Below are 15,250 nucleotides of genomic sequence, written 5' to 3' on the forward strand. Positions count from 1 at the left end.
CTCTGTTGTCTAGCCTTGTCCTGTCTTGATCACCCTGTCAACATGACCACTGCTGCCCTCAGAATAACTGAGGCTATATGTAGCCTCAGTTAATCCTTAAGTCCAGCGCTGCCGTCCGTCAGTGAAAGTCCTGCACTGAGACTGAGAGGCGCTTCATGTCCAGACAACATTCAGATTTACCACCACAGCTCTGAACACAGGACATGTCCACTGGGTGAGGAAGCGATTCTGCTTGTACTTAATTTTTTAAAATTTTGCATAGTGATGTGTTTTACTGTGTGTGTGGTATGCTGAAGACGGCTCTAATGAGGTTATAGGGTTTTATTTTAGGTTTTTTTTGCATTTCTTAGGTCCTTTTCTCCTTTTTAAAAATTTATAACAACATTACTTTTTAAATGTGCAAATTGTGTCGTCTTGAAATATTACAGATCTTCACAAAAAGCTTTGCAGTTCTCAGTTTTGCATTATGGGCAACAGAAGTCTTGCTCATAAAGAGTTAATGGTTATCTGCACCTTCTGATTGTTAGGATTTCTCCTTTTCTGTGTCTTTGCCTTTGTTTCTGTTCACATCACTTCTTATCTTATCTATGCTTGTGCTGGAGTTTGCAGAAGTCATTATTTATATAACTCCAAACTCCTCAAAGGATTATTTCAACTCACAAACCACAAACGGGCCTTTCTCTTAACCAGACTTTCTATTTGCACAAAAAGCACAACACATTTTATTGTTCGCAAAAGTTTGCAGAAAAAGTGTGAAAAGAGTCCTGTGAGTCTGTGATTGCTGCATGTTGTGAGTAAATAAGAAATAATTATGGCATGGAGGGGATGAACAACAACTAACAAACAAGGTTAGGTTGATATTTCGAGTTTTTTTGTACGTAAGTTTAAAAGTTAGTCCTCTGAAGTATGGCTTCAGAGCAATCACGTGAATTTTAATTTTGCTAGTTATTAAAACAAAATCACTGATGTGAAACTCTCATTTTGACACGATGTGCTAAAAGCTGTCCTTTCACTTTTCAGCACATCTCTTTTCATTTTTTCTGTCCCTCCATGAAATTGTGATTTTTCTTTCACAGTACATGAGCTGTAGTTTGAAGTATTGTGATTATTCACTGTCTCATTAGTTATCACTGCACCGACCTGAAGTAAACAGTCACTTGTTTTGGTTACGGGCAGTTTTTTGCTAAGACTGCAAAGACTCCTGAGACAGTTAATGTTCATGTGTTTTCAGTGTTACAGGACAAACATTACTTTCTGTTTCTGGGTTCTGGTTCCTGGTTGGATTTTATTCTTATTCATTTCTTGTGTTTGTAGTGTCCCAGTGTTTCTGTCTTTTCCTCTCTGTCTTGCCTTACGTTGGTAGTTTCTCCTCCCTGTGATTCATCTCACTCATCTGTACTTTATCTCATCGTCTTCACTCACTCCTTTTCCATGTGTGACTTGTCTTCTCCTGTCTGAGTGTCCTTGTTTGCGATTGCCCGCCCTGTCTTAATTGTCTTGTTGTGTAATCAGTCCTCTGTATAATTAGTCACGTCTTTCCTTTTGTCCTTTGTCAACAAGTCTGTTTTGGCTCCCGCTAACTCTTATGATCTGAAAACCTCATCCAGATCATAAGAGCCCAATTTTGTTTTACACCTTTGGACTCTTGAAACTGCATTTTTCTCCTTTTACTACTGAAGACCAAATTTACCACATCTTCACGTGACACTTTAACATCAGATTGTTTATATTTTACCCTCAACTCTTATGCAGTCAAATAACAACAACATTGCTGGGCTTCTTCTTTATTCCACAAATTCTGGTGCCTACATTACCCACAATGCAACAGTTGCTGCGGCTTTAGTGCAGAAATAAATCTAAAAATATCAAGGCATCCTGCTGTTTTAAAGTCACAAAAATCATATAAGGAGATTTTTGGATATTATTGCATGTTTGTATATTTCAATAACAGAACACTTAAGAACAGTTGTGCAAAGTAATTAAACCCAACATTTCAATAGTTCAACTTTAAATTTTTCAAAAAAAGTGATAAAGGTGATAAATCTTGTGGTGACCTGGCTGCATTATGGTGTACTATATGATTAAATGTTTGCATACAAATAAAGAGATAACAGTTTTAATCCTACCTGTGTGCCTCCTTTAAGATTTACTATAAATGTTAAAAATCAGTCATTATTTTAGTTAATCTTCTGTCTCTATTGAATTTAAGGCAAAAATGTAACCAGATGCTCGGAAATGCCATAGCATTGTAGTCTTATCAAAAACAAATACAAAGACAGTCAGAAGGTCATAGTTACATCTACAGTGACAGTGTCACCCTGAGGCGTTAGCCAACATCCCACAATCTGTCTGTACAGACTCTAACAAGGTTGGAAAACCTGCTCCTTTAATGTGTGTCTTAATGAGAGGCAACATTGAACCTCATCGCCACAGATGTAGATGCACTGACTCTTGGTGCGGTCACAGCCAGCAATATTATGCATTAAGATGTTAATATTGTATTAAAATGCAGCAGAACATTTTTGTATGAATCAGAGCTGATGCAAATGTCAACACAGAAGTACTACTCAAAAAAAATCGAAGCAACATATTTGACAGAGGCTATGCAGTAGTACTTTCTTCCAGTCAAAGATCTCAGTATCAAAATCTCGTCATGCCTCTGTTTCTGCTTCAACCTGTCAGCACCATGATGCGTCCTCTAGCTCTTCACCAAAACATCTCTGGGACGCTGAGCTGTGAGTGAGTCAGAGTTAACCACCATGAGCGCTGACACCGTCAGCAGGCCAGAGCTGGAATTGGAGAACAACGGCGAGCTTGCTGACTTGGTGGCAGCCATGAACGTGGCCGCCAACCGTTTAACCCCTCCTAATGGCTACAGGTCGGGTGGTCCAAGGACCACCAACACCAACCGAATTCGCCTCTCAGACAGGAAAATGTCTCTGCAGGAGAGAGGGAGTCGCATGGCCCGACAGCCAACCATTGAGACCAAACGTGTGTCAATCACTGGCGTTGATGTGAGATATTCTTACATTATTTTCACATTATTTTTAAATAATTTGATATTTTACTGATCAGATAATGGAATTCTATCCTTCACTTATGTAGGACTGTATCCAGCTTAACCAGTATAAACTAAAGGAAGAGATTGGAAAGGTAAATTAAAATCATGATATAGCATATACTCTGGTAATACAGAAGTGAGGGAATGCGATTTATGAACCTTTTTACCTTTGGTGTTTCACTCCAGGGTTCGTATGGAGTAGTGAAATTGGCTTATAATGAAGATTCAGAAGAGCACTATGTAAGTCAAAAGATTAAACTATACTGAAGAATTTACATGTCAGTTTGCCTTTATTACCACAATTTGCTTTATTTAATTCATTTAGGCAATGAAAGTAGTTTCAAAGAAGAAGCTGATGAGGCAGTGTGGATTTTTGCGTGAGTGAATAAGTATTCTTAGTCATAAGTATTAATTCCCTTTTGGCATTTTTGCTGTGGTTTTAGTGGTTATGTGTGTGTATGTATGTGTATACATTCCAGGCCGCCTGCCAACCTCAGGGTCAAAGTCACAGCAGGATCCGTTCCCTAAAGCCGCCTTGCCTCTGGAGAGCGTGTACAAGGAGATCGCCATCCTGAAGAAACTGGACCATCATAATGTTGTCAAACTGATCGAGGTTGGTACGAGGACTCAGTCTTACAATCTCATTGGAAGCTTAGAACAACACAAATAAACACGACAAACATTTCAGCTTTGAATGAAAGTTGTGCTGAAGTATGCACGATATTGAATGCAATAAACACTTTATAATAGAAAAGTCTTTTTCTGCTTTTAATACAGAGCGGAATGCAACTTTGGATTGGATAATATGTTGGATTAAGGTTCAAGCAGAGATGCAGGGAAATGGTGGCTTACACAGAGTCACAGAGTGATTCCCCACAGAAGTGACATCTTCAACATGCTTCGTATCATGAGCTGTTATTTGATCCAGGAAAAAGGCAGATATTAGATAGTGTTGGTGGGTGGTTTAAGCCCCTTCGCAATGGTACACACTAATGTATGTTAATATCAGGCTTTTGTCTTGAATTCTCCCAGTGGATTCACTCTGTAGTAATCACTGATATTTATTCTTTCTAGAAAACATAACGAGCAACTTCTAAAGTTGTCCCTGCTGTTGGCAGCTTCAAACCTCCAGCAATGGACTAAAAAGAATCTGCTCACATCTGGTTTTTGTCTTCCGTTCGGTACCATAAACATTGCTGGGTGAAATGATTCTGCATTAGTGACTGGTGTAAGGTCCAACTCCAGTCTGCAGTGATGGAAACATCTCACGGCTGATTTAGACTTCGGCAGTGAATCTTCGTAGAGCTTATGACGTAACCTATGTATGTGGTTGACGCGGTTGCCAGCATGCATCCCTGTGTGTAGTGTTAATTACATTGTGGTCACGGCCCAGTATTTTATGTGGTGCCAGCCACAATAGAAACAAATAAAAAAAACCCTCTGATGTATTTCCCTGGTGGGGCAGGTTTTTTTTTTTTGTGTGTTTTTTTTTTCTCTGGAGGAAAACATATCTATTGCTCAGGTTTTTCCACATCTTTGAACATTCCCTCACATTCACGTCAATCGTTTTTCAAAATCTCCCTTCAAGAATTGTGGACATATTATGCTGAGGCAATGTTGTTATTTTCTTACTGATACACTCAAAAACTGAGGCTGGAAATGCACAGGAGGAGTAGAAAATAGGCCAATTCAGCCTGAATCAATGAGAGGTGTAGGTACATTTTCAGAGCGCTGGACGTCAGGTTACATTTTAAGATTTTAGAGCGTCTTGGGGTTAAAACGTACCTACAGTGTAGATTTAACAGAGGCTAGTTACCAGGTGAGGGCAGCACTATTGCCTCACAGCAGTGGGTTCAAACCCGAGTACTGACCGCTCTTCTGTGTGGAGTTTGCATGTTCACCCTGTGCCTGAGCCCTGGTTGCTCTTGCCGATGAAAAACATGCCAGATTAACTGTGCCTGTGTCATCCCATCATTAATCTGATAATTTACACTTCCTGGTTGTATTAATGTAGAAAACCAAAACCATCTATTTCTTCTATCCCTGTTTGAGTCAGTCTTTGTAAAAGATGTTTAAAAACAAACAAACACTGTAACTGTGTCACTGGCCTTTGTGCTGCTTCCTTGTGCTTAAAATGTGCTTGTGGTGGACAGAACGATAGACTAGAAAAAGACTAAACTTTCTCCACTAGCAAAGGGAAAGGAGCCAAAGACTTATTATTTTAATAATGATGATGATGATGATGATGATGATGATGATGATGATGATGATAATAGTAGTAGTAGTAATAATGATGATAATAATAATGATAATAATAATGATAATAATAATAATAATAATAATATTACTATTATTATAAACATCAGTTACTGTGTCTTCCAGGTGCTGGATGATCCTGATGAAGATGGACTTCACATGGGTAGGCAATAATTTATATTTATTATAATTTATGAATCTATTTTGCTGCAATACTGTTTTCAATAAGAAGGCAAGAAGTCATTAAAATCTCATTTTAATCTGTCTTCAAGCCTTCGAATTGGTGACAAAAGGGTATGTTGTTGTGCTTTCATGTATTCTATTGAGCTCTGAATTGGGATTTTATTGAGTTGGGGATGCCACCATGATGATTAGATACAGCATGACTATTTAATGTAAGTTTCTGCTTTTGTGCACCTCTCATGTTGGTCAGACCGGTGATGGAGGTGCCTACTGACAACCCTCTAACGGAGCAGCAGGCTCGCTTTTACTTCAGAGACGTTGTCCTTGGAATAGAGTACTGTAAGTACACAGACTTTCTGACACATTTCTATCTGATTTTACATATCTGTTCAGTTGCATTCACTTCACTCATAAGCCTCAAGGCAGGAATGGGTGAATATCTGTGTCTACAATTTGTTTCCATATGAAATTAAGCCCAAATGATCGTTCCTGTCACAGCTACACATTTCAAAACGATTAGCAGCTTAACTAAGTTGATTTTACTAACTGCAAATATGTTCATCATGAGCTTTTACAATATCAAGCTGAGGTGTGTGGAGACCAAAAGCAGTCAGGATCTGTCTCAGATCCAGGAAGACACCCTGGACAGGAGGATGTCCTCAATTGTGTCTCTTCAGTAGCTTGGGAATGATTCAGTATCCTGCTGGAAAAGCTGGAGGATGTCTTTGGGGCAGTGAAGTCTGGTGTTTCTGCTTTGACAGCTGCCCCATGATCTGGGTCAGATAAGCTGTTGGATAATATTTGACTTTAAAAGAAAAATATTTGAGAAAATATTCAAAGGTTAATTTTAAGCTGTTTTTTAACTTTAGAATATAAAACTGTACATAAATAATAAACTTAACAGGAAAAATGTAAATGTAATGTAAATTAATGTTAAATCTATATTTTTTTGTGCAGTACACTACCAAAGGATTATTCACAGGGACATTAAACCATCTAATCTGCTGTTGGGAGATGATGGCCACGTCAAGATAGCAGACTTTGGTGTGAGCAAAGAGTTTGAGGGGACAGACGCCCTTCTGTCAAGCACAGCGGGGACGCCGGCCTTCATGGCTCCGGAGATGATGACCGAACACGAGCAGAGCTTCAGTGGAAAAGTGAGACAATCTTTTCCCTATTGGTCATCAGTGATTTAACTATGCTTTGATTTTACATATCAGGCTGTGTTAGTTGAGAGAAAGTATCAAGAAGTGATGCTTAGCGAACCAGCTGAGAGCCTTTCAGTGGTGTCACGGTGATCATTTGTGTTTATTTGCCAGGCATTAGACGTGTGGGCGATGGGAGTCACACTGTACTGCTTCGTCTTTGGGATGGTAAGCATGTTTGCAGCATGATGCTTGTAGATTAATACACTTTTACATCAGTCGTTTAACATTTGAATCCCTTTTCTTCTATTTTTCCTGCTTTAGTGTCCTTTTTATGATGAATACATAGTTTCTCTACACAACAAGATAAAGAACAAACCTGTGGAGTTTCCAGAGACGTAAGCAAACTGTAGGATTGTTCAGTAGACAATATCAGATTTTGACTTTCAAGGTTTGTGTAAATGTTCTATGTAGATACATAAGACTAAAATATAGTAGGACCAGTATGGGTTAAAATCGTAGTTTCTTATAGATTCATTGAATAGATTTCTCCTGAGATCAAGCAAAAAATGGGAACAAATCTATTTGCTTTTGGTCTCTGATCATTTATTTGATTATAATTTGTTATTTTCTTTATTCATAAGTGTTTTATCAAATCTAGTTAAAGGTAAGGAGTCAGTAATTTGTGTTTTTACTTTAATTCATTTATCTTCTGTCAGCTAGCTGTTTTTTTTCATCGGCGCTTTAAATATTTTATAAACTTGTGCTCACTTGTTTAGCATTTTGGAACTTACTGACATTCAGTCTATAATGATTTGATATTTAATATTATTGTATAATATATTATTATTCATCAGTAGCTTCATGTCACATGTTAACATACCTAAATGTGTTTAATTCCTATCCACTTATTTTTCTGACTCTTTTATTTTGACAGGCCATTAATAAGTAATGAACTGAAGGAGCTCATTGAAAGGATGCTGGATAAAAACCCTGAAACAAGAATCACCATCCCAGAAATTAAGGTGAGAAGGAAAATCTATCACATCTACATCCTAGAATCACAGAAACAACATCAATTATAATGAACATATGTGGTCCGGATGCAGCTCCATCCGTGGGTGACAGAGAACGGTGCAAATCCTCTCCCTCTGGAGGAGGAGCACTGCACGGTTGTTGAGGTCACTGAGGAGGAGGTGCAGAACAGCATTAAACTCATCCCCAGCCTCTCCACTGTGGTGAGTCGCACACATCTGATTGATCATGCAAAGACCACAGTACCTGCAGCTGGCACTGTGGTCTTTGCAAAAAAAAAAAAAAAGTAATGTAATTTGAATGTGTTAAAGTAACGCAACAACAACAATGAAAAGAAACAAAAACATCTCATCTGCATGTTTTAAATGGTAATCTGGTAGTAGAACTCAATTACTTCAGTCCTTTATGCTTCAAAACCACGCAAGAGAAAAGAGAGAAAGAACACAAAAGTAACAGTAAAATGGTTAAAAAAATCAGTGGGTTATTATGATTTTGAAGTGCTCAGACCTCCTGCCTCCAGAAGCATGCATTAGAAGACATATTGCATGCTTAACATTGCATGGGATAATTTTTTTAAATTATTTTTTCATTATATAATAGAATTAAAAACTAAGATTTGCAGCTCAACAGTTTACCAAAAATGTAAATCAAATGGGAATTCACTGATACTCTCTCTGATGTCCCTCAGATTCTTGTGAAGTCCATGCTGAGGAAGCGGTCTTTCAGTAATCCCTTTGAGTGTCAGGGCAGACGGGCGGAGAGGTCCATGTCTGCCCCTGGAGGTCTTCTTACGTAAGTAGCCTACTCTGCAAATCCTGCCTGCGCCGCTCTGCCAGACTGCCAGCTCTGCGATTAGGCCTCTAACAAAGCAAAGCAGCGAGCAGATGCTTGGATAAAAATAGATCAGTTCATATGTAGAGTCTCTTTCCCATATTACACATAGGAGATCTACAGTTCCAGCATATCAAGAGCATTAATCTTCAAATACCGAGTAGCTCTTACACTGTATTTGTTGTGTCCTTAAACGATCAGCAGGCAGGTAAAAGCATTTGTCCTCTCCTGATAAGCTAAGTGGGAGCCCCCGGTGGCAGCGGTAGTGGCTGCGCTGCTTTTGTTTTCCATTAACGGTCTGTGGGGGGCACAGCTAATTACGCCTCCATGAGAAGAGATGAGAAGCTACATCCTCCTCCACACTTACCCAGCTACCAGCAGTACTACAGCACAGAGCTGCAGTCTCCCACTCAGCAAAATATGTGAAGCCCATCTGACACATGTGATGAGTAAATACTGAAATCTTCTGATCATTTGAGCTAATAATGGCAACGCTTTTTAAATCAAATTAAAGGCAGAAATATTCCACACTCTGAAAGGTATTGATTGGCGCTCCAGCCAGCTTAAAGAAGATCAAAACTTTTTAGATTGATCTTCTTGGAGGGATGACGTAGTGCGGCACTTTGATCCAGGTCAGAATTAACTTCATGTTTAGCCTGAGCCAGGTTAATCTTCCAACGCATTATCATAGTATAATACTAACAAATGGGGTTGTTTTTTTTAGACATTTAAAAAAAAATTCCAGCACAAATTACAATATATTATTAATGGATGATCACAGAAGTAGATTTATTCTGTTTCTTCGTCTATTGCTTGATTTTATTTTGACTGCTTGTACGCTCAAGTTTTTCAGTCATTGGAAAAAAAACCTGGTGGGCAAAAATAGCTTAAAAAAGTGATCTTATTCATCTTATTTACGTATAACCACAAAATTAATGAATTGAACTCACTGATCTTTTTCTGCAGAGAACATGTCTATCAGTAAAATATGAAGCACTAGCCAGCAGCAAAAACAGCTACCATCACTCAAAATCTGGATAACAGCACCTCACAATCTTACACAGTAACACAATACATGTAAAAACTGAAATGTAAAAACAAAACTTTGCAAATGAATGACTTTCATTCTACACATAACACACCCAAAATCCACAACACGCTCTTTTGTACAGATTGAAAGAGTTGTTAAAGATTAAGGCTACAATTAAGATCAGCAGTTCCTGCACTTCTCTTGTATTTATGCTAAGCCAGTATCAGGCTGTAGCTTCACATTCATAAATATAAACAGACATATAGCTGTCATCAAATTTTTGATCTAACTCTCAAGCAAAAAAGCAATTTTCCCCAAAATTTCTGTCCACAACCAACTGCTGCGTTTCTAAAGTAAAATTTGTGTTTGTCATAAACTGCATTACAAACTTTAAAACCAGGCCTCTTACGTCACATCTCCTTCTTACAGTGGTTCTTGGGGCTTACTGGGGTCTTCGTCTCACCTTCATCCTTCCTTGAGGTAAATTTTTAAGCATTTAGGCTGAGCTCAGATGCTTCATACTTAGTGGAGCTCATCGGTTGTTTGTTCAACCTTAAGAGGATTTAGGAGGAACAAGACAACACAAATCTCTCAGCAACGAGCTGTACCAAAAATAAAAGGACACATGGCGTTGTTGACAACTGCTTTGTGTTGGCTTTTCCTCCCTCTTGCGTCCTATTGAGGTTGATGTTGGGGGGCAAGTGATAAGCTTTGCTGTGAAGGACGAGTACGCCATAACATTTGTAGTCTAGTGTGACCCCTCCTCCCTCCTCTTCCTCACATGCAATCTCACATAGTGCTGCACCTTCAACGACATGACTGAGCGTTTGTCGCCTGCAGGAAAGTCAGCAGAGAGGGAAGCAGAGAAGGAGAGTTGGAGGACTTGTATGAAGATGAAGCTTTTACAGAGAGTGCTGATTAATCTGGCTCACATGGATTTAAAACACAGAAAGTATGTTTTTGTACATTTATTTGTGTCTTTTTCTCTTAATTCTTTTGTTCGTTGTTGCTTTTGACATTAGAGGAGAAGATTGTGGTCATTTTGTAAATTTACTGAATATTCAAGTAAAGATTTGTAGTGCATGAAAATACAGAAAAAGATGATATTATCTTCCATCCAGGCTTAAAAAAGTAAATATACTCCATGAAGATGAAGATATTTTTACATTTTCCTACAGCTGTTGAAGATAACAAAATATAAACTATTGAAACAATGACTGAATCACGTTTCTTCTGTCACGTTTAGTTTTGTTGCGTTGACTATTAAACACTAGATGGCAGCCTTGAGAAAACCTATTATTTCATAATGACTTTTATTTGAATGTTTCTAGGTTGACTATCAGTGGCTGCTACAGCTGTGCACGCATGAATGCACACTTCTTCATTACCACTATTTCTAATGATTCTGTATATCGGCTGCTCTTCATGCTTTTGACCAGTAGAGGGAAGCATTATGCAGCAATTATACAAACTCAAACTCAACAACCTGCCCTGCTGAAGGACCCTTAAGCTATAGACGATTTAGCACCATGGACACTGCTATAACAATCAGCCGCAGATCCACCTCACCATTACAGTAGTTCAAAAACAGCTTTCTAAAATTTTATACGGTTATATGAGCGCTGAACTGGACACTTTATTATGGACACATAAACGTGAATATATATATGTGTGTGTGTGTGTATATATACACACACACACACATATATCCTTAAGCTGAAAAATATAGGGAGAATCATTTTTTCTTAAATGATCAATCACGTTTATTTGCCACTGTTAAGATGTTTTATCCGGAGTGTATTATATCACAACCCTCCTCTCTTCTTGTGCAGCAAAAATAGATGTTTCAGTAGTGAGGACGAGGCGTGATGCTGCAAAATTTAAAATTCCTGAGCAAGAGTGCCACTGCCAATCACCATCACAGCTTCACAGTAACAGCACAACGCCCTGATCAGCACAGATTTCAAGTTTATCGCACTGAGCTGGATTTAGAGAGGCAGGCTTCACCGTAGTACAGGTGGGCTGAAGGTTTTTCTGGGGTTGCGTGTAGTAGGTGGAACAATATCTCTGATAGTCTGAACAGCAGAATATGGAAAAGATACAAAGGCAACAAGTAGAGAGTAAAAAAAAAAGGAAAAGGTAAAGACCAATAAAAGAGATATGAGCTGGTACCATGTGATTGCGGTGGAGAAGCTCGAACACAGAGCTCACATTGTCAAAGGAGCTCCAGATAAAGGTGTAGAGCTCGGGTTTGATGAGTTGTTGCTTGCTTCTAACTACATGATGAGATGTTACATTGGCTCTTTCAATAGATTATGAAGTCATCTGTCTCTCTCATCTTCATCTGTCTGACCATGTTAATCAGACAAAACATACTCTTCGCATCTCTTTATTCTCCCTCTACACTGCTGTGGTAGAATACCTGATTTAGCACCCATGTTTTACAGGATGAACATCAGAGCTATTGATAATCTTTTAACATATTTTATTTCAAATAAAAAAGATGTTCCTGTACGTGTTTCTCAATAAAACCCCATTCATGTTCACCAATTATTTTGAGTCAGACAAAGGAAAAGTTAAATCAGACAGTGATATAATGCCATGAGTGTCAAATCTAATTAACAGTTCCATTTTCAAAACAAGAATAATAAAATTAAATATCAGGATGAGTTTGTCATTGTCCATTAAATAGGCTTGATTTCAAGTGGATTATTCTATTTCCTGACTTGCAGAAAAAAAGTGGCACAGTTTAAAGTACAACATTATAAATAAGAGTTAAATCTTAAAGAATAATAGAGAGAAATTGTCACCAGAGCGTGAACAGCTAAAGCTAATTAACCCCCTTTTCTTTCAATTAATAAAGATACTTTAATGCTCCAGAATCTTAGTAACTCTGTTTTAATATTACATAACAAAAAACAGCTGAATCTCAGTTTGTAACCAAAAGAAAGACTGGCCCGATTAATCGTGTTAATCTTTTTGCTCACTTGATGACAATTTATACTCCTTGTTATCACCTGTTATTCATAAAAATGTATGGTAATCTTTATATATTTTTAGCTGACACTAATCTGTTACATTTTAAAAATGCAATAGCAGTGATATAAATTATGGCACAGAGAGACTGGTCCCATTACTGTCAAAAGTATTTTCTCAGTTTAGCTATGAGCTCACCATACAGGGAGTGCAGAATTATTAGGCAAGTTGTATTTTTGAGGAATAATTTTATTATTGAACAACAACCATGTTCTCAATGAACCCAAAAAACTCATTAATATCAAAGCTGAATGTTTTTGGAAGTAGTTTTTAGTTTGTTTTAAGTTTGAGCTATTTTAGGGGGATATCTGTGTGTGCAGGTGACTATTACTGTGCATAATTATTAGGCAACTTAACAAAAAACAAATATATACCCATTTCAATTATTTATTTCTACCAGTGAAACCAATATAACATCTCCACATTCACAAATATACATTTCTGACATTCAAAAACAAAACAAAAACAAATCAGCGACCAATATAGCCACCTTTCTTTGCAAGGACACTCAAAAGCCTGCCATCCATGGATTCTGTCAGTGTTTTGATCTGTTCACCATCAACATTGCGTGCAGCAGCAACCACAGCCTCCCAGACACTGTTCAGAGAGGTGTACTGTTTTCCCTCCTTGTAAATCTCACATTTGATGATGGACCACAGGTTCTCAATGGGGTTCAGATCAGGTGAACAAGGAGGCCATGTCATTAGTTTTTCTTCTTTTATACCCTTTCTTGCCAGCCACGCTGTGGAGTACTTGGACGCGTGTGATGGAGCATTGTCCTGCATGGAAATCATGTTTTTCTTGAAGGATGCAGACTTCTTCCTGTACCACTGCTTGAAGAAGGTGTCTTCCAGAAACTGGCAGTAGGACTGGGAGTTGAGCTTGACTCCATCCTCAACCCGAAAAGGCCCCACAAGCTCATCTTTGATGATACCAGCCCAAACCAGTACTCCACCTCCACCTTGCTGACGTCTGAGTCGGACTGGAGCTCTCTGCCCTTTACCAATCCAGCCACGGGCCCATCCATCTGGCCCATCAAGACTCACTCTCATTTCATCAGTCCATAAAACCTTAGAAAAACCAGTCTTGAGATATTTCTTGGCCCAGTCTTGACGTTTCAGCTTGTGTGTCTTGTTCAGTGGTGGTCGTCTTTTAGCCTTTCTTACCTTGGCCATGTCTCTGAGTATTGCACACCTTGTGCTTTTGGGCACTCCAGTGATGTTGCAGCTCTGAAATATGGCCAAACTGGTGGCAAGTGGCATCTTGGCAGCTGCACGCTTGACTTTTCTCAGTTCATGGGCAGTTATTTGGCGCCTTGGTTTTTCCACACGCTTCTTGCGACCCTGTTGACTATTTTGAATGAAACGCTTGATTGTTCGATGATCACGCTTCAGAAGCTTTGCAATTTTGAGACTGCTGCATCCCTCTGCAAGATATCTCACTATTTTTGACTTTTCTGAGCCTGTCAAGTCCTTCTTTTGACCCATTTTGCCAAAGGAAAGGACGTTGCCTAATAATTATGCACACCTGATATAGGGTGTTGATGTCATTAGACCACACCCCTTCTCATTACAGAGATGCACATCACCTAATATGCTTAATTGGTAGTAGGCTTTCGAGCCTATACAGCTTGAAGTAAGACAACATGCATGAAGAGGATGATGTGGACAAAATACTCATTTGCCTAATAATTCTGCACTCCCTGTATAGCACTCAACATATACAGCCATGTAAACGAGAGAATCTGCACAGCACCCTGTGTTAAAAGAAATCCTTACAGCTACGAGAGGTATTAGGAGGGTAAGTAGCAACCAGGTGCTAAAAATCAAATCCACTCGATTAATTAGTCTTCAGCAAGTGAGCACCTCTAAAAAAGCAGAAATGTTGTCAGTTTGCTGGTCTGGAGCATTCAGGTGTGTTACACAATCCCACAATCTTCAAAGATGTGGATATTCCAGCTCAGACTGTGCAATACTCAGAGAAACTATTACTATCCAAACTTAGACTCTACAGTGCTCAGTTAGCAAGTTAAATGTTAAAGTTCATAAAACTGCAATTAGAAAACAGACTGAGGAAGTATGGCTTCTCTATGAAAACAACATGGAAGCATACCTGAGATTTGCAAAGCTGCATTTGAACAAACCACAAGACTTCTGGAACAATGTCCTTTGGACAGATAAGGCCAAAGTGTTTGGCCATATTGCACAATGCACAGAGACTGATAAAGTCATACAGAAACTGATTACTTCAAGATATCACTGCTAAAGGTGGTTCTACAACCTACTGAATCATTGGTGTACTTTGTTTTACACAGGATTGCATAAAGTCCTGTGGAAACTTTTTTTCATGTGACGGTGACTCCCTAAACACATGATAGAGAGTGGTCACTGACTACAGGATCTTTCAAAAACCACTGTTAGCAGTAAGTGCCAAGTTGGCAGCAAAGCTAAGCCCCTCCCAGGAATGCTTAGTGTTGAGAATATTATATCCAAACTTTGATAGAAGTGGAGTAGGAAAATTTCCGTAAGAGACAAGCCAGTCTTAAGAAAGAAGGCACACCAAATTATACAAGAACTGCAATAAAAGTCAGAGACAAGATGTCTTGGAAAATCCAAATTTTTAATTTCTGATTTACACTGTCATCAGTACGGAGGAGGTCAGGATAAAATACAA

General features: G+C 38.6%; 1 protein-coding gene across 2 annotated transcripts; it reads left to right on the forward strand.

The window, feature by feature from the left end:
* The first annotated feature begins 54 nt into the window (after nt 1-54).
* On the forward strand, nt 55-10,755 carry camkk1b (calcium/calmodulin-dependent protein kinase kinase 1, alpha b). 2 transcript variants are annotated; one of them, XM_026193600.2, is made up of 17 exons: nt 55-214; nt 2,683-3,014; nt 3,106-3,153; nt 3,248-3,301; nt 3,387-3,438; nt 3,541-3,674; nt 5,444-5,480; nt 5,590-5,611; nt 5,751-5,839; nt 6,458-6,657; nt 6,820-6,873; nt 6,970-7,043; nt 7,583-7,670; nt 7,755-7,883; nt 8,369-8,472; nt 9,971-10,021; nt 10,382-10,755. In XM_026193600.2, exons 2-17 carry the CDS (start codon nt 2,760-2,762, stop codon nt 10,461-10,463), a joined length of 1,473 nt encoding a protein of 490 aa, XP_026049385.1. In that variant the 5' UTR covers nt 55-214; nt 2,683-2,759; the 3' UTR covers nt 10,464-10,755. The 2 variants fall into 2 exon arrangements, with proteins under 2 accessions (XP_026049385.1, XP_026049386.1); XM_026193601.2 differs by lacking the exon at nt 9,971-10,021.
* The last annotated feature ends 4,495 nt before the right edge of the window (nt 10,756-15,250 follow it).

The sequence above is a fragment of the Astatotilapia calliptera genome, chromosome 14 (genome assembly GCF_964374335.1).
Source record: "Astatotilapia calliptera chromosome 14, fAstCal68.1, whole genome shotgun sequence".
Lineage (NCBI taxonomy): Eukaryota > Metazoa > Chordata > Actinopteri > Cichliformes > Cichlidae > Astatotilapia > Astatotilapia calliptera.